General features: G+C 51.7%; 6 protein-coding genes across 6 annotated transcripts; 4 read left to right on the forward strand and 2 right to left on the reverse strand.

Annotated features, from left to right (window-relative positions):
* The first annotated feature begins 1,201 nt into the window (after positions 1 to 1,201).
* STEHIDRAFT_122579 (Clavaminate synthase-like protein) lies at positions 1,202 to 3,392 on the forward strand. The gene is made up of 5 exons (XM_007305582.1): positions 1,202 to 1,399; positions 1,488 to 1,656; positions 1,720 to 1,949; positions 2,014 to 3,196; positions 3,276 to 3,392. Exons 4-5 carry the CDS (start codon positions 2,051 to 2,053, stop codon positions 3,294 to 3,296), a joined length of 1,167 nt encoding a protein of 388 aa, XP_007305644.1. The 5' UTR covers positions 1,202 to 1,399; positions 1,488 to 1,656; positions 1,720 to 1,949; positions 2,014 to 2,050; the 3' UTR covers positions 3,297 to 3,392.
* Positions 3,393 to 3,741: 349 nt separating this feature from the next.
* Positions 3,742 to 6,608, reverse strand: STEHIDRAFT_158272 (alpha/beta-hydrolase; the record flags this gene model as incomplete). The annotated part of the gene is made up of 12 exons (XM_007305583.1): positions 3,742 to 4,112; positions 4,193 to 4,457; positions 4,568 to 4,891; positions 4,987 to 5,101; positions 5,211 to 5,338; positions 5,409 to 5,548; positions 5,616 to 5,664; positions 5,736 to 5,804; positions 5,878 to 5,945; positions 6,023 to 6,146; positions 6,226 to 6,431; positions 6,527 to 6,608. 12 exons carry the CDS (start codon positions 6,606 to 6,608, stop codon positions 3,742 to 3,744), a joined length of 1,941 nt encoding a protein of 646 aa, XP_007305645.1.
* A 358-nt stretch (positions 6,609 to 6,966) lies between these two features.
* STEHIDRAFT_169510 (uncharacterized protein) lies at positions 6,967 to 8,443 on the forward strand. Its single transcript, XM_007305584.1, has 4 exons — positions 6,967 to 7,455; positions 7,522 to 7,686; positions 7,765 to 7,926; positions 8,009 to 8,443. The coding sequence occupies exons 1-4, from the start codon at positions 7,022 to 7,024 to the stop codon at positions 8,343 to 8,345; spliced, it is 1,098 nt and encodes a 365-aa protein (XP_007305646.1). The 5' UTR covers positions 6,967 to 7,021; the 3' UTR covers positions 8,346 to 8,443.
* Positions 8,444 to 8,966: 523 nt separating this feature from the next.
* STEHIDRAFT_158274 (uncharacterized protein) lies at positions 8,967 to 14,101 on the forward strand (the record flags this gene model as incomplete). The annotated part of the gene is made up of 26 exons (XM_007305585.1): positions 8,967 to 9,507; positions 9,568 to 9,628; positions 9,686 to 9,816; positions 9,880 to 9,907; positions 9,977 to 10,475; positions 10,545 to 10,649; positions 10,708 to 10,723; positions 10,777 to 10,824; positions 10,889 to 10,996; positions 11,061 to 11,320; positions 11,383 to 11,493; positions 11,559 to 11,573; positions 11,636 to 11,758; positions 11,818 to 11,856; positions 11,906 to 11,947; positions 12,009 to 12,053; positions 12,110 to 12,196; positions 12,252 to 12,517; positions 12,573 to 12,612; positions 12,677 to 12,895; positions 12,954 to 12,979; positions 13,071 to 13,590; positions 13,645 to 13,712; positions 13,767 to 13,872; positions 13,929 to 13,989; positions 14,043 to 14,101. The coding sequence occupies 26 exons, from the start codon at positions 8,967 to 8,969 to the stop codon at positions 14,099 to 14,101; spliced, it is 3,624 nt and encodes a 1,207-aa protein (XP_007305647.1).
* A 1,477-nt stretch (positions 14,102 to 15,578) lies between these two features.
* Positions 15,579 to 16,401, reverse strand: STEHIDRAFT_59716 (mitochondrial genome maintenance MGM101; the record flags this gene model as incomplete). Its single annotated transcript, XM_007305166.1, has 4 exons — positions 15,579 to 15,636; positions 15,751 to 15,957; positions 16,029 to 16,176; positions 16,254 to 16,401. 4 exons carry the CDS (start codon positions 16,399 to 16,401, stop codon positions 15,579 to 15,581), a joined length of 561 nt encoding a protein of 186 aa, XP_007305228.1.
* Positions 16,402 to 17,027: 626 nt separating this feature from the next.
* STEHIDRAFT_81146 (uncharacterized protein) lies at positions 17,028 to 17,878 on the forward strand (the record flags this gene model as incomplete). The annotated part of the gene is made up of 5 exons (XM_007305240.1): positions 17,028 to 17,168; positions 17,233 to 17,310; positions 17,370 to 17,516; positions 17,590 to 17,742; positions 17,808 to 17,878. 5 exons carry the CDS (start codon positions 17,028 to 17,030, stop codon positions 17,826 to 17,828), a joined length of 540 nt encoding a protein of 179 aa, XP_007305302.1. The 3' UTR covers positions 17,829 to 17,878.
* Positions 17,879 to 17,885: the final 7 nt, after the last annotated feature.

Genomic DNA, 17,885 nt, shown 5'->3' on the forward strand with positions numbered 1-17,885 from the left:
TCGGACCGACTTTCAAAAATGGCTGTCGGAAGTACCACTTATGCACTGACACGGTACCGGAAGTGCCATTACATTATTGTAAAATGGTTAAAAGACATGAGAGTGCGCACAATTATCTCAGTCCCATAACAAGACAAGCCTGAGCTTCTGTGCGCCAATATAAGACGTGTGGCCTGGTGGTTCCTCCGAAGGTGCTCTCGCCACAGTGGCGAGTTGTACTCAAGTTCGATCTCCGACCCAGGTTCCTCAGACGCGGAGTGAGCAAGTTCCCCGTCATTTCTTCTACCACAGTTGACCGGTTGACCTCTGGGACTACCTTCATCTTCGTATTGGCTCTTCGGACGCACGTACTTGTTAGTCGGCTTATACCTGATCCGTAAGAGTATCGGTCACTAGTACTGTACCCGATGCATCAGCGAATTCGGGAAAAAGTGGCCGGACGTTGGCCGGGTTATGATCCCGCTCGGGAAGGGAAGTCGATCGTAGTGCATTATCATTTCAACATGATCGGGAAGGCACAATTGTAACGTGTTCCAGCCCAAAGTCAGGCCCCATGTGGCATTGTAACGACTTACAATCTGCGACAACTCGGGTGAACGATCACAATCCGTTACAATGCAAGGTCACTTCTGAGGAGCTAGGACAAAAACTCGAACCGTGCATTAGGTGGGGGACGGCTTTCGGCCTCTCTGTCTCTGCCTGTGCACACAACACAATTTGATGGGACAAATCACCTCTCACGGATATTGCTGTTCAACCAGCTTTACTCGGACTACTAGCAAGACACTCTTTTGCCCTCACATTGCGTGCAACAAATGTGATGCAGATGCAGAAGACGGTGTCTCAGCTCGGTGAGAAAGGCTCTATAGCACGACTGCCACGCGAACAGAAAAAGGCTCGATAGTGTAATAGTAGTGTACCATGTAATTAGATAGCTTGAATGAAATGAAAATTGTTTGCCCTTGAGTTCGAGCCCCCCCGTGTGCGAGTGATTCCGAAAGCAATAATCCTGGACAAGCCTGACGTGGAAAGTGACAGCGATAAGGAAACCGGCACAGAAGCAATTACCGGGCCAGGGGCGAGAGGCACAGGAGCCTCCGCCCCCGGCCGTTTTGCATTTGGCCGGGTGCCTATCGGGATTATTGTAACGGATGGACAAATTGATGGCAAGGGTTTAATCCGCTTCCACCTGTTACAATCCGACGAACAACGTTGTCGTGCATTGGCCGGGATTGCCACGGATTGCAACGGGTTACAACGCATGGCGTATGATTGTAACCCGTTGTAGTATTTTCCCAAATTCGCTGATGATGTCGAACCTCCCCGACGCAGCTCTCGCGACTCTTCTATCCTCGATCCCGTTCACACCAACCGGACATAAAGTACGGGTCCTGGGAAAGTGCGTCTGCATATTTCACATAATTTCTCTACCCGCTTGGTATAGATGTTTAGTAAGAGAACTGACACTTGCGTACGGTGGGCAATAGAATCCTCGTATACGATCTCGACACAAGCACCATGCTCCTAATGAACGATGAAGATGCTATTCTTGTCGATATATCACTCTGTACAGGCCACGCAGAGTCCAAGGACTGGCTGACTGAAAAACGAACCATAGTGAGCGTGATAGGGTATGTGGAACGAGAACCTATCCGGGTGCGTCAAGGTCGTCACGGACATGTTTTCTATTAGCTGAACGAGTTTTGTCATGTTCCACAGAACTCGAGCAGCTCGCTGGAGGTCCCGAAACTGTTCCTAGACTCGGTAACACTGATACAAGACATCCAACTTCAGGCTTTGATGGTGATACCTTCTGGCGACGTGGATATACGTGTATGGAACGAAACGGTTTCACGTATGGAGGAGCATCGGCGACGTACTCCAGCGCCCTCGAGGTCTTGACATCAATCTTAGCCTTGTTAGAAGCTCGGCCAAATGACAAAGCGGTAGTAAGTACCATATCCCTGTTTATTAGATTTTTGTACGATTTTTGACCAGCGATTGAATTCGCAGATGAACCCGAGCACGAGGTTATGGTTTGCATAACGTCATGCCGCGTCTTGCGTCGCGCATCAACTTCAACTTGCACACGACTTGCCTGTCTGCAATGATGTCGGTCATCCATCATGGATCTCTATCCTCACAAAAGTTGTATCCCATTCTGCCTCGCGTCATCCTGAACAGGCGTCTTCCTCACATTCGACGTCAATCGACTTCGCCTGTACCCCAACGAACTGGATCGTACGTCCATTGGGCTCCCCTACCAGTCCTTTCCGACCCCTCCCTTTCCACCTTCCTCGATCAGGCCCTTGATCCACACCTTCCGCATATCCTTCCTCGGGGCCTCTTTGCGAATTATCCTGCCATCAAAGAATGGTTCATCCCCGTTGCGCCTTCAGCTAATCCAGGCAACGCATCGCCATCTTCGTCCTCGCATCCTCCAATCCCTCAGCCGATCCTACACCTCAACACCGACTACCTCTCGCGTTACTCGGATACCACCGTCTCTCTCGAACTGACAACAACTAGGGTCTCGGATGGCACAATCGAGGACTTCGAGCGCGTTGATGCCCCACTCTCACTCTTCCTACAATATATCGAGCTTGCAGGTAGAAATATGGACACCGGGACGCACAGATACAGTATCTACCTTGCGCAATCATCTTTATCCTCGCTTCCCCCTGAATTACTCGCGTCACTACCTAAGCCCGAATTCGTCATCTCCAGCTACACCTCACCGCCATCTTCCACAACTCTCACTAGTAGTCCTCGATTGAGTGGGAACCCTGGAGATAATATCTATGGCTCGTCTCTATGGCTTGGACTGGCACTGACCGAAACGCCACTCCATCGAGATCCAAATCATGGCCTCCTTATGATGTTGGCCGGTCGAAAACGAATCAGGGTCGTTTCACCAAGAGTCGGCAAAGACATCTTCGATACTGTCAAAGCCAGGACCATCACGCGCTCCAGTATGGATGGTCATGACGGCGGAAGGGGAAGGGTGAGAGGTAAAGAGATGATGATTGGGGATGAGAGGGAAGGTCTGGATGAGATTGTTTGGGGCCCACAGGATGGTCGCAGCGGTAAAAGCTGGGAAGGGTTCGATGGTGTACTTGACGTTGGTGATGCGGTATTTCTACCCATGGGATGGTGGCATAGCTTGAAGGGCGTAGGGGAGGGGATGGTAGGATCGGTGAGTGAATCAGTGCTCGTCTTCAATCTTGCTGACATGTATGGTATTGACGATGACGATTACCATTCCCGTGATCTAGGTCAACTGGTGGTTCAGATAAATAAATAAAACATGATAAACAATGCCAATAGTTCACCGTCACTGTACGCGAGTTGCATGTGGGATGCCAGCTCATCATCAATAACAGTAACATTGATCGGAGACAATCGACAGCAAAAGTTGCGCTGTGTTCAAAGCTCAACCCCAAGATTACTGCTTCCCGCTACTTACTTTTGTAGATGGGGGATGGCATAGCCTGTGCGTCTCACTAGGCTCGAGTCGCGAGCCCTGACTCAACCCCCAAATCCTCCAAGACCTGACCCATAGATACTAGAAGAATAATTCCAACTCCCAAACTACATAAGTCAAGCGATGATCTACCGTCCGATTTTCCGAAAACATGCAGGTCCACACAAAACAACAACCACCTCCAGGCTCCCCGATACCTTCAAATTTCAATCCTCGGTACCATGCTCATCTCTCAGCCCTCACCCTCACCCTCACCCTCACCTCCTCCTCCCCTCATCCTCCTCATCACTATCCCCCACATCGAATATCCTCTCCTGCTCCCCCTCCATCTCCTCATCCTCATCCTCCTTCCCCATCCCCATCCCCATCCCCCTTCCCTCACCTACAGCCCTCTCTTTCCCCTTTCCCTTCCTATTCCCATTCTCCAACCCCTTATACTCCCCTCCAAACTCCTCCGACCTCGTCAGCGGAATACTCTCCTCGACCTCGTTCCTGGACAGTGGAAGGCCGACGCTCCCGCCCATACCAAGTCCGCGACGACGGCGACGGATGCGGAACCAGTAGAAGGCTGCGATGATGGCTGCGAAGATGACGAGGACGATAGCAGCCGAGCCTGCGTTATAATACGCTATAAAACAAGACCACAACAACCGCACAAAAAGTAAAAAGAGGATCAAGACTCAAAACCAAAACCAAGACAAAACGCACCTTCCCACATCGCCTTATCCTGTTCCGGCGTCTTTCCCCCCGCCCCCACCGTCCCCCCCGACCCCGCCCCCGTCCCATCCTCCGCCCCCGCCACCGCATCCTCTCCCAGCCCAACCCACACCGGCTTACTCACATCGCCGATGCTACTCGGGATCCTAGCCGAGCCGTCCGCGATGGCCGAGAAATTGACGCCCATGAAGCGGAGGATCATGTCGTGCGCGACGTGTGGGAGGTCGAAACCTACCATGTGTGAGGCGTTGAAGATCTGTGTTCGTTCATATTCGCATTCACATTCGCGCGTAAGTCAGTCAGTCGGTATATTAATATGAGCGAAACAACAGAAAAGGAAGGGGGGCAACGAAAAATACAACGCACCTTCGCATAAGTCAACCCCCGACTCTCAACCCACGTCCCCGCCCGTCTCCCCCCCACACTCCAATTCATCGTCTCCACCTCCCCAAGACCCTTCGCGCCCGCCCACTCCAAATTCTGAATCATCGCCTCCAATCCCACATAATTACATATGAAATCCTTGTCGCCCGCGAAGATCATGACCGGGATCTGCTCGATGATGCGCGGGAGGAAGGTGATGGAGGACGGAGAGTTTTTGAGTGTTAGTTGGGAGCCGATGCGGGATTGACATTCGGTCCAGGATTCGGGTTTGGCGGTGGCGTGGATGGCGGATTTGACGTCGCCGCGCTGGATAGAGGGAGAGTGGGGACCCATGGGGGTGGGTGATTTCAGTCGGTGAGGTTGAAGAAAGAGGAGGAAGGTGAAGGGAAGGGAGGACGTACGTCGAGATAAGTCGTCACATTATGCAGATCCGGAGGCCAAGTCATCCCACAGGCAGGATATTCATCGTCCAGCCGTACATCATACACATTCATACACACTTGTTGCCCGTCTACACTTCAGCATCACAAAACAGACCGCCAAAAAAGTCAAAAGCAGATACACGAAGAACAGCGCGGTGAGCAATGCTGGGGACTGAGAAGACAAGGAGAGCTAAGCTACGTACGTGCGATCACGGCCCTCAGCCACGGTCCCCAAGATACGCTCACAAAGTCCAATATGAATAGGCTCTATCTCTGCCTCATCGAGCAACTTCATGCATCGGTCGACGAGGTCTTTGCTCTTGTCGTACGTCTGAGCGTGTGGAATCAGTATACGTCACCTCCGTACCCTGGAGAAGCTAAAAAGTAAGGGCCCAACGAACCTCAGAGCCCTCTGTAAGAATACCATGCTTGAGGCCATAGTCGAGGAAAGCGGGGTACTGCCTCCTTGCGTCCATCCACCCGTTACCGATCGCGGCGCCCTTTAGGGGGACATCCAGAGTAGAGTTGAGCAGCGCATCACCTTTTGGACAGCCGGATGAGACAGGGTCGGTTTACGTCGTGTCATCAGTGTGAAGAGGTGTACGCACAGAAGTAAGGGATGTACTGTCCGGCGAAGCTCTCTCCAGCGATATAAGTCTGCGATGAAGAAAGGATGACACGGAAATGAGAATCATGGAGGTTGGGAAGAACGTATGGGAAGAACGTACGTCCATGTGCTTGTATTCTGGGAACGTCTTGTAGAAGTTCTTCAAGAATTCTAGAAATTGGTCCGATGCCTGTACAAGCCCCGGTCGGAGGTCAACACCCTACCGCAAACCAAGCAATGACTGAAAGTGGGAAAAGACAAACATCTGAGAGTTCATGCACGAAGCTGTCCGTGCTTGTGTACGAGTATCCTGTCCCAGCAGGTTGATCCACTGATAGACAGGGGGTTGCAGGTGTGGCGTATCAGCCTGACCAGAAACGCAAGAAAGACGAAAAGGAGAAGACGGACCGTATACGATATTCGTGTACTCTTCCCAGCCACCCTCTGCAACGTCCAGCCCTCCATGGTCATTCATCCTCCACGGCCCAATCTCCATCATAAGTCCGTCAAAAGACGAGCATCCTGGGCCACCCTATATCATCACGCACGAGACAAAAGAATTCAAGCTCCAGCTCATCCCAGTACGGGGATCGAAGAGACGACAAACGCACATTAAACCAAAACAGTATCCGCTCCTTGTCTGCCGTCCTCCGCGCCTTTGTGAGAACGAAGTAGAGATGGGAAGTGACGGCGGTAGCGGGTGCAGACGCCGCATTCGGGTCGGCAGAGATATGACCGGCGAATATGTGCAAGGGATGTGTATTATCTTGGTTGAGGTCGGGGAGATTGGAGACGTAGAACGAAGCGGCGGAGGGGACTGTGAGAGTAAAGCCGTGCCACGTAGAGATGTCAATAAAAAGGCGCTGGGAGACGGGAAAGATATGAAAATGAAGAGCGATGAGTGCGACTGACTGTCCGTTGGTGCGGCTGTTGATTGAGGTAAGTATTGGAGGAAAAGAAGGAGTGTGGCGGGCAGGAGGTTGGAGAGGAACATGGTCTGAATTTGGGAGTCTGGCAGCAGTAGCCCCTCCGGAAGGTATTTGTGGTACCGCTTTGGGCTTTTGGGTACTGGGAGGCCCTGCAAGTATAATAATATTCGAGAGATAGAGAAGATATATGGAAGGAAGGAAGATGGTCGTAGCCTGAGTCTGTCGCCGTCGGCGCGTCCGATGAGGAACAAGTCGAGGTGATGTCCGCAGTAGTCGCGGACTGCAGCGCCACACTGATGAGGGCCACCCCCGCACGCAGTTTCCGGGGTCCCTCACACGATGGGTCCATTTCCAATCCATTGTGCCTTTGCGGAAACAAATCCAACGCGATGATTTCAGGTCGCAGCCTGTCCGACAAGATAACGCCAGTGTCCTCCTCTCTTTCCACCACCACTCACTCACCCCCCTTCAGAGAACTATGCGGCTCTCCACGGCTGTCCTCGCCAGCGTGCTCTCGCTCCTTCCGCTCGCGAACGCGCAATACTTCTCGGAAGGATGGGCCCCTGGCATGCCCGTGCCCACGATGCCTGCCGCTCCTCCTCCCTCTTTACATCAATCTACAGGAGGAGCTAGCGGTGGAGTACCCGAACCCGTATCAGCGAAGTCTACACTCCCATCTCTGTCGGAACTGTCAGAACGCTTCAGCCTGCAGAATATCCTGTCTTCTGCACCGGTATCGGCTCTGTTCGACAAGGCCGGGATCAATATCACCGAACGGCTCGCGAATGCGCAGATTAATAACTTCTGGGATTCGCGGATACCGCTCATCACTGATGAGAATTGGGAGGATATTCTCGTCAATGAGGAGTTGACGGAAGAAGAAGAGAAGGACAGGGTTTGGTTCATTCTCATGTATGTTCTCTCTTACCACCCAATTGTGGCCCAAAGTGCTTTGCTTACTTGACTTGATTCAACCAGCACCGTGACGGCCGCGACACCAAATGGTGTCTCTAAATATGCAGACGAGATGTTTGACCAAGCCTATAACCTCACACAAATCGCAGGTGACCTCCCCGACGTCCGGTGGGGAAGGATCGACTACATCAACGTCACTTCTATCACCACCAAGTGGGGTGTCTGGCAGTGCGTCTATCTATCTACACTTCAACTCACACTCACATATTTACAAGAACTGACTGACTGAGTTTATTTGCGCATTAGAGCACCCATGATCGTCGTCGCGAAAGACAGAGCGCAAACCCTCCGCTTCTTCCGCGCCACACAGATCTCTCTCAAACCAGAAGCCCTCCGGGAGTTCCTCCGGATTAAGTTCTGGGAACAGCGCGCTCCGTGGAAGTCTTCGTTTGCGCCTGGTGGGGACTAGTGAGTCTCCCACTCTCCTCTTCTTTATTCCATCGGTTTGAACTGCTAGGAACTGCTGCCAACTAATGCATCTTCTCAACAGTGAATATATAACAGACTACCTCGCCATAGGCATGAAAGAGACATACAGAGTGACGAACCGTCTACCCCGCTGGGCACTCTACCTCATTACCGGCGCCATAGGCAGTTTCATGCTACAGTTCTTCCATCGGGGAGAGACGAAGAAGGCGGAGGAGAGGGAGAGGAAGAAGCAGGAGTTGTTGGCGGAGAAGGAGAGGCTGGAGAAGGAGAAGGCGGAGAAGGAGGCTTTGAAGGAGAAGGAGGAGAGCGAGAAGGAGGGAGGGAAGGAGAAGGAGAAGAAGAGTGGAAACGGAGGAGGGAGTAAGGGAGGCAAGGGGAAGAAGGGAGGGAAGAAGTGAGGGTGATCGTTAGGCAGGGGGAGGTATATATATGGGCATTTACTGTGGGTACTGTGGGGCATTGTTGTATGACGAAGTCGAACTGGTCGTGATACCGCAAAGCCTGTCCGCTTTTTCAATGAAGTGTGGCAACTGTGTGGCGTACGTACTTGCGATATGCACACTACTGGGGTTAGGGTTATCGCCCATAGCTCGTCGCGTCGCGTCGATTTTGTTTCCTGCACTCCTATTGCTCCCTCCGCCTTCTTGCTCTCAGATTCAGAATCTCTTGCGTAAATTATCCTTGCATCATAATCTGAGCGCTCTATCGCCCAGAAGACTCTCAAGCGCGCACAATGTCCCACCATCTCGAGGTAATTCATAGGTTCATTTACATCTATACTATTACACGCCCATGTGACTGACTCTCGCGACGCGCCCCAGTACGCGAAGTCGAGCAGAGCTAAATGTCATGGACCTCCACCGTGCAAAGGCTCTCTCATCGGCCTTGGCGACTTGAGATATGGAAAATCCTATATGAATCAGCATCATACCGAGTCCATCGAATGGAGACACTGGTGCGCCCTACTTAGCTTTCGACGTGACTGAATCTGAATCCATCCACTAACTTCCCAAACAAATATGGGCGTGTGGTATGGTAGGGGCTGCGTGACCCCTCAAATTCTCGCAAGCTTATCCGTCCAAGGCGTCAACCACATCTCCGGTTTCTCCAATCTTCGTGCCGAGGACCAGAAGAAAGTCCGTATGGCACTCGTCACCCGTCGCATCGACCCCGCAGACATCCCCGACTCTGCTCGGCCTGGACCTGGACCTGCACCTCCGACTCTCAACAACATCACACCATCGTCCTCGCAAAACATGCCTGCGTCTTCTCAGGTGACGGCACCTCCGTCTTCACAGCCTTCCGCCTCTCAGGGGCAGGGCCCAGGTCCGAGCCAGAGGAAGAGAAAGGCCGCATTCGAGGCTGCTATGGCTGCGGGTCAGGGCTCTGCGCATTCGCAGGCTGGACCCTCACAGCAGCAGCAGCCTGTGAGACATGTGCAAGGGCCGGGAAATACGACGTGGGAAGAAGGAGCGATGGACGATGCGCCTGAGGAAGAGCCTGTGGATGAGTTGTATTGCACGATGACTTCGAGTGTCGTTGGTATACAGTATTATAAAGGTATGTTTTGATCTTTCGGGCTTCTTCTTGTGGGCTTATGATGTGTAATGTGGTGTTAAGGTCTTGTGGACGTCGGAGAGCAAGTTCTGCTTGTTCGGGAGCCTCATAACCCGTATGACCGGTACGAAAAGCGTTTTCTGTGACGCATACATTCGGCTTATTCCAGTGATGTGTGCAGCAATGCCATTCAGGTCAAGAACATCGGTCGAGTGCAAGTGGGCCACATTCCACGCAATATCGCCTCGAAACTCGCTTCATTGCTCGACAGAAAGCTCGTAACCGTCGAGGGCACTATGAACGAAGGCAACCGTAAGTCAAACCTCTTCTACATAAGTTAGCATCGGCAGGCCCGCTGAAATAGGTCAATACCAGTGCATAGCCACCAATACTCGCTCTCTCTGTGAGTTCCCACACACTTCCCTCTCCTTAGACATATAACTGAAAGGACTGGCTTTATTTATCTACATAGTACGCTCAAGATCTACGGCCCCTCGAATAAACGTGACCAATTGGAGCCTGTTCTTATATGGGCCACACCCGGCCAACGAGGTTTCCCAAAAAAGAACACCGCACCCCCAGCCAGCCAAGGTGCTCGAACCGCCCGCGCAGGCGCCTCAGCGTCGTCCGCCTCTGTTGCTGGCGGTCCCTCCGCTGCCCAAATCGTCGGCGGGTCTTCATATGCGTCCACCAGTTCGGCATCGGCGTACGCGTCCGGGTCCGGGGCACACTTGACGCCACAGCAGAAAGCGATCCAAGAGGCCCAGCTCCGGAAGCAACAGGCAGAGTTCGCGAAAGCGGCGGAGTTGAGGCAGATCTTGAATAGTCTGGAGAAGGTGGACGATGAGGCGAGGAGGGGGTCGTTGCTTGATACGCTGTGCTCGGCGGAGGACGTGATGGTCCTTCCGTTGCATCCGAGTCCGCCGGGGATTGAGAGTGGGGAGTTGACGGTGAATTTGCTGAAGCATCAGGTACGCATAATGTGTTCTGGTTTTTCATTTCGGTGGGAATTGATGGGGTTATGATTTTTTTTTGAGTAGAGTCAAGCCTTACAGTGGTGCATCGACAAGGAATATCCGAAGTTACCAGCGAAGGAGGACGATAAGGCTGTCCAGTTTTGGCAGTGCAGGAAGCAGAATGGGAAGGTCAGTGCACGCGGTGTTTTTTTCTTGAGGATCATGTACGCTTACAATCTACTCGCAGGTTTTCTATTACAACCGTAAGTCAAGAATCTGCTTCTCGTCTTTTCAGTTCACTGACGGTAGCTCCCAGTCGCCACGAATAGTCCTCAGCAGACGCCGCCTGTCCTGGGTCGCGGTGGTACGTATTTCGAGCAGAGTTGACCTGTGTAAACACGGCAGATATTGACAGAGAGACACCCCAGGTCTGAATTCGGACGACATGGGCCTCGGAAAGACCTTGACCATGATCGCTCTTATTCTCGCCACGAAGAACGACGTGTCCAATGACTACAGCAAGAGCACCCTCGTTGGTACGCGAATTCGACTTTGTTTGTCCGCTTCGTTTGGGCAGTGACTCACGTGAATTACGCTCAGTTGTACCCTTGTCCATCATGTCCAACTGGGAGAAGCAACTTAAAGATCATTGCACTCCCGGCTCCATCTCCTCCTGTGTTTATTACGGTGCAGGGCGATCAATGACTGCTGCAGACCTCCAGCGCCACGATGTCGTGATTACGACGTACCAGACGGTCGCTAATGAGGTAGAGAGTGCGAGCACGAATGCTGGTGTTGGGGCGTCGCAGAAGGTGAAGAGGAAGAAGGTGGAGAGTAGTTTGTTCGACGTACGCTGGAAGGTTAGTGTTACATCCAAATTAGCTTGAATTGTCGTCTGATGTGGCGTGGTTTTGGAATCCAGCGAGTTGTTCTAGATGAAGGCCATAATATCCGGAATCCGAGGACGAAGATGGCACAGGCCGTTTGTAAATTAGAAGCCCAGCGTCGCTGGGTGCTCACTGGAACGCCGATCGTACGTCCTACTATTCGCAAATTGAATTCTTAGCCCGTACCCTGACCGTTGTGCTGTTTTCGCAGATCAACTCTCCTCAGGTACGAACATGCACCAGTAGAGGAATCAAGCTCCCATATCTTATATAATGTCATCATTTCAGGATCTTGGCTCTATCGTCACATTCTTGAGGATCTGCAAGCCTCTCGACGAGGCTGAGATGTACAAGAGGCTTGTTCTGAGGCCCCTCAAGGACGGTGATCCCCGTGGTGCTGGTGTATTACGAGTAAGTATCACACCACATTTGTTTTCTTCTTGGGCCGGTCTTGATACCATTCCTTGCAGAGCATCATGAGCCAGATTTGCATCAGGCGTACTAAAGAGGTACGAGAATGGCGAAGTCGCATGGAATTGGCGTCTAACAAGTCAACAGATGCAAGACAAGGATGGGAATTACCTTGTGCCTCTACCACCTGTAAGACGAATTCACCCTCGAGCTCGGAGGCACCAGAACTAATCGAATTATATGTTCCCAGGTCGAGATGACACTTGTTCCCGTGGAACTCAGCCCTGAGGCGAGGGTAAGTTCGCTGTCGTTTCCGGATAGGCTGGTTCGCACTCAGACCCTCCGTTGCAGGAGTACTACGACACCGTGGAGCAGATTTCGCGCGATCGTTTGGAGGGTGCACTCAGCCGCGAGCGTGAAGGGCTGAACTCTGTCTCCGTGCGTCTCCTTCTCCTCGCCTCTCCTCTAATATGTTACTCAATATGCAGAACAGATCTCGACTCACGCGCTCAGCATGCTCACTCGTCTGCGGCAACTCGCTCTCCACCCTGGTCTCGTCCCAGCGGATTATCTAGACCAGCTCCGTCGCGAAGACGACGAAAATCCAGCAGCGGCCACCCAAATCTCGCCTGAGGAGAAGATTAGACTGCAGAGTGTGCTTGCGCAAGCAATAGAGGACAACGAGGAGTGCCCCATATGCTTTGGGATCCTGGATGACCCTCGTATCACGAGTTGTGCTCATAGATTCTGTCTGCCTTGGTACGTCTTTTTCGTGAGGTTGAGGTAAAGTCCTGCGTTGATCACTGGGTTATAGTATCACGGAAGTCATTTCGCGCGATCCGAAGTGTCCTATGGTATGTCCCATACCCTCACCGGATACTGCTTCTTGAATACTAATCTCGTTCTCCATCTCAACAGGACCGTCGCCCGATCACTTTGGGTGACCTTATTGAGCCACCACCACCGACCGAACTCACGCAGGTGGCCCCGAAGGGAGACGACGACGACGACGAAGACTTTAGCGCTCTTCGGACTGGGTCTTCCGCAAAGATAGACCAGCTCGTTCATCTGTTGAAGCTGACACCACCGACGGAGAAGTCACTCGTTTTCAGCCAGTTCACTACGTTCCTGGACAAGGTATGGTCGTCTTCATTCGATGAGATACGTACACCCTGATCTTATATTCTCGTTGTAGATTGCGGAAACTTTAGAAGAGAACGGGTAAGCCATTGACCTCACTTTCGCTTATATCTTTCAAGTTATCACTTTTACTCCAGTATTGAACGCTAACGTATATATTTGTGCGTCGTAGCATTCCATATGCTCGGTTCGACGGGCAGATGTCCGCGAGAAGGAGACAGGAGACCCTTGAGCGATTCAGTGTCCCCATCGAAGAAGGCAGCGAAGACGCCGAGCTTCCAACCCCGAACGCATCTCAATCCCGCTCCCAATCTCAAGCCAAATCGACAACCGGTCGCTCCACACGACGCCGCGGAGGAGGCCCAGCGCCCTTCCCGATGGAAGAAGGAAATGGAATGAACGACGGCGATGATGACTTTGTTCCCGACGACGGGGCTGACGATGACGATGACGACTTTGTGGTATCCGACGACGACACGCCTTGGGGCCAGTCGAAGCCGAAGAAGGGTAAGGGCAAAGGCAAGGCCAACGGGAAGGCGAAGACGAAGGGAAAGAGCAAGGCGAGATTTTCGGGCGAGGATAGTGTTGTGACTTATAAATCTACGGCGGCCGCTTTTGGTGCGAATCCGAAAGTTATGCTCATTTCGCTGAAGGCGGGAGCGTTGGGCTTGAACTTGACCGTGGCGAACAATGTGTACCTCATGGACCCGTAAGTCTGTTAGTCGCTAGAATGATTTCGGTTATAGAAACTGACGAGCACTCGCAGTTGGTGGCAGGAGGGGATTGAGAGTCAGGCTATCGACCGCTGCAATCGGTGAGTGTGGTGTTGGGTTGAGTTCCAAAATGCCTTCTGATGTTCTTGTCACAGTATTGGCCAGAAGAAGCCGGTGCATGTATACCAGCTCATCGCAGAGAACACTGTCGAGTCGAAGGTCCTCGACATTCAAGAGAAGAAAAAGCAACTGATCAAAGAGGTGTGTATCACTTACCTTTCCTTGTTCGTTCAACCACTCACTCACTCTTCTTGCAGGCTTTCTCTGGAATGAAGAACAAGGAGACGCAGCGCCAGAAGAAGCAGGCTAGGTTGCAAGGTGCGTATCTCAGCGAATCTTCGGCGAATGATTTTGCTTACTTCGGACAACAGACCTTGTACAAATCTTCGGTATTCGAAACCCAGGAGCTGCCGCCACGCAAGGCAATTGACACATTTTGGGTATTGTATGAGACTTTCTTGCTGCCGACTTTCTTGACGCCTTGCAAAGGCGCTGTGTGTATGTATGTGAACCATCCCCGTAGGCTATATCCTGAATGCTTTAATGTACATATGTGAACCTATATCGTAAAATCCACACTGCAAAGTTTTCTCTGCGGAAATCTTACTCGAAACTATCGCAATCGAAGAGGGACAGTATCATTGGCTCACCGCTCATGTGAAGTGCCCACTGGTACACACAGCTTGCACACAGCATACATGTATTTTCTTCAGTGTTATCCTTCCATATACGTGTATGTCGCAGTCATTCACATTGTTGTATCGTGACCAGTAGGCCTGTCGTTGTCGCGCTGAACTATATCACTCCACATCTGTTCACCTGGGCCACCACTGATTTCTGTACACGAAATAAGAAAAAAGGACTCTGGTCTGGAGTCAAAAACCTGCGTCGCCTTTTCGGCTTTACTTTAATGTGAATCACAGCCACATGGATTTGTTTTTGATGCAGGAAACCCAACGTTCTCGCCGCGTCTTGAAGTGGCCAACGGCTGGCTCGATCTCACGACCTCTCGGTGGAGGGATTGTTATTGAGGAATACCAACCGTTAGACCACTGCGGCATTGATAGACTTGGGCGTACTAGTCATATATACGACTCTTCCGGACCAGTATATACACATTTCTCGCCTGCTGTCGTCACCAAACTAATCACTTTACTTCATAATAAATCGGTCATCGAGGAAAGACGCAAAATACCACTGAAGAACGCTATACAACGGAATAAAAGAGTCGTATATATTACTAGTACGCCCAAGTCTATCAATGCCGCAGTGGTCTAACGGTTGGTATTCCTCAATAACAATTCCTCCTCCGAGAGGTCGTGAGATCGAACCAGCCGTTGGCCACTTCAAGACGCGGCGAGAACGTTGGGTTACCTGCAACAAAAACAAATCCATGTGGCTGTGATTCACATTAAATAAGCCGAAAAGGTGACGCAGGTTTTTGACTCCAGGCCAGAGCCCTTTTTCTTTACCTCACGTACTTACGAGAACCAGAAGTGGGCTAGGTGCACATGTGTGAAGCAACCACAATTCAGCGATATGAAACAACGTCACCGAGAACATCCCTTCTGTACGGTTCGACCGAAAGAAGTACGTGGGACAAAATGATGCTTCCCGATACTTTTGCCTGTCATCTTAACGCTCATGTTGGTCTCTGGGCAGTGGCGGTCATGATAAGTTATGTCACGAACGAAGCCTTACACTTTCCCATCATAGGAACAGCTTATGAACGCTTGAAGACGTCCTACGACAATCGCGTGAAATGGGATGATGAGATTATAAGCGTCCGACGAGCTGAGCTGCATGCGCCGTAAGTGTATATGATACAGCAAGGTCGTCCAAACGAGTGGATCTAGATGTACACCAAAACGAGTCTGTCCCGACTCCTCAACGTATCGCCAGGATCACTACTCCTGGAAAGGATACGAGAACTTCGGCTGGTCCTTTCTCCGCCACATCTTGCGCCTAGTTATACATGCATACTAATCAGTAACGCATTCCGACCATAGATCGTCCCACAGATGTGGCCCAGATGATGGTGGAAGTGAAAGTGGCATGGGATGTGGAGTGTGAACGCACTTTTTCTTCGTGGGCAAATGCTCCGCAAACACCTCCACACAATACTTCGCCTTAAACTCCCTTATGAACCTTGGGTCCCAAAGCTCGCTTGCGACACCCAAATCTTTACAACACCGCATGAGCGCATTGGATTTGCATGCTTCTGTCGCTGTTGGGATGCCGGATGGGTCGAAGTATTCTTGCTCACCACGGGCGATGGCGACGAGACTGTATCGACCATGAGTGTGAGGTAAATTGTTAGAGAGCAATACAAAAGGGCAAGTAGAAAGGCTACGTACCGGCCAAGACAGACTAGAGCGTATTCTCTACTGACGATTTTAGGGCCTACGTTCGTTTCGCTACGAGGCGCGAGGCCCCATCCACCAGGCCCGAACGCTTTGTTCAACACCCTACGGTACTTGATCTCGGGCAGGTAAATCATCCCATCTAACCAGCAACCAGACCCAACCCTCCATCAGCATTTCACACTCAATCCCCACGTAGAGAAAGGGAAAGTAACGCACCAGGCTTCATCTCAACGTCCAGGGGATCCACAGGCGCAAGCAATACGTCTGCCACCTTCTCCTCAAACGGCTGCACCGAAAGTCCATGATAACTCCTCGACCAGTCGGTCGGCTGTCCACTAGACTCGCTACCCCCACCCAACTCCATAAAACCTGCAGAATCTAACCCAGCAGGAGTAGCACTCGAGCCATTTTTTCCGTTCACGTTCACGTTTCCGTTTCCTGCCTTGGTGGGTTCGGCAGCAATAGCAGCCTGTGCCAAGACCTCATCCTCGATCTCTCGTGCTGTGGTGGGCATCTTGTTGATGGTCTCTGGGTTTCCTTGCACACCGTTCGCGTGCCGTGGTGCGGTAGTTGATGCATTATGACGCTGTGGGGAGATAGAAGACGTGGATGGAGTTACGGCAGGGTTGCGAGGAGCGTAAGGGCGACTTGGGCCGAGGGAGACATAGGTTCGAGAGATGGTGTTGAGGCATGGTTTGTGGGAGACCACGGACCTGAGGAGGGAGAGTGAACGCGACGACATCGTTCTGCACGTCGCGGTCGTAGTGTGGAAGGAAGTTCTCCGCCAGGTGCGGGGGTCGGTGCCACAGACGCGTTTCGGCAGATGCCGGGACACTCAACGCGTTCTCGAGACGAGTGGCGAGCCGTGCACGAACTTGAACTTGACCGCTTCTCAGTCTTTCCCCTATAGCTAACTAGACCTCAGTGCTGTCTAGCTTCTTGCCAAACCAAGACTACTGATATCCCGTTAAAATGTCTCAAGGACAAAGAATGTCTCGTATGTCTGTTCGTTCAAGAGGTCGAGAATCCATCTTCGCGAGCAGTGCGGACTACTATCGTGGCGACGCAGCGGCCATCTGTAGTCCCAATCTGCGAGAATGCGTATTAGCCATGGAGGACTGTGCCGAAGAGGTCGCTTTGCCCTTCTCTGATCATCTTATGTTCCTTGGCCTTAATTACTTATATGATCTTGCAGGCACACGAAGCCCAACAACTCCTACGAAACGGAACCTTTGATCTGCCTCGGATGAGCAAAGTCCTGGAGAACCAGCGGGTATAGTACTCTTGCTCCTCTCGTATATAATTCCTCGTTAACTTTTTTATTTACTACAGGTCTTCCTCTTGATAGACGAGAGCACTGTAAAGAGGTACAAAGCCGATCTACGAGACGAGATCGAGCCACAGGTCACCGAGCTCATCTCACGGGCCGAAAAAGGCCTCAAAACGCTGCTCAAGAAGGAGAGTACTCTGCAGACAAAAGTAAGAGCTTACGCGGGAGCTCTGGTCTCTTTCGTCCTGACAATCGTACGCTTGCTTGCTTTTTCTCTTTCAGGTCGAGGTGGCCCAATCGCAACCTGCCTCACGACCAACTGCAGGCGTGGTCGCGTCCAACAAGGTCGAAGGGCGGAAGCTGCAAATGTTGGTCCGACAGAGAGAGCAGCTCGAGCAGGAGCTGAGAGAGTTGGAGTCAGAAGTCCTGACTCTGGTAGGTCGCCTTATTCTTCTGTTACAAATTCTTGGGGCCCTCAACACCATATTGACTGTGAACAGGAGGCGAAGACGAAGCGATGACGCGTCAGGAAGAAATACCGCTATTTGTATACCTAGGTTCATGTATCAACATCTATA

The sequence above is a fragment of the Stereum hirsutum genome, assembly GCF_000264905.1.
Source record: "Stereum hirsutum FP-91666 SS1 unplaced genomic scaffold STEHIscaffold_9, whole genome shotgun sequence".
Classification (NCBI taxonomy): Eukaryota; Fungi; Basidiomycota; class Agaricomycetes; order Russulales; family Stereaceae; genus Stereum; species Stereum hirsutum.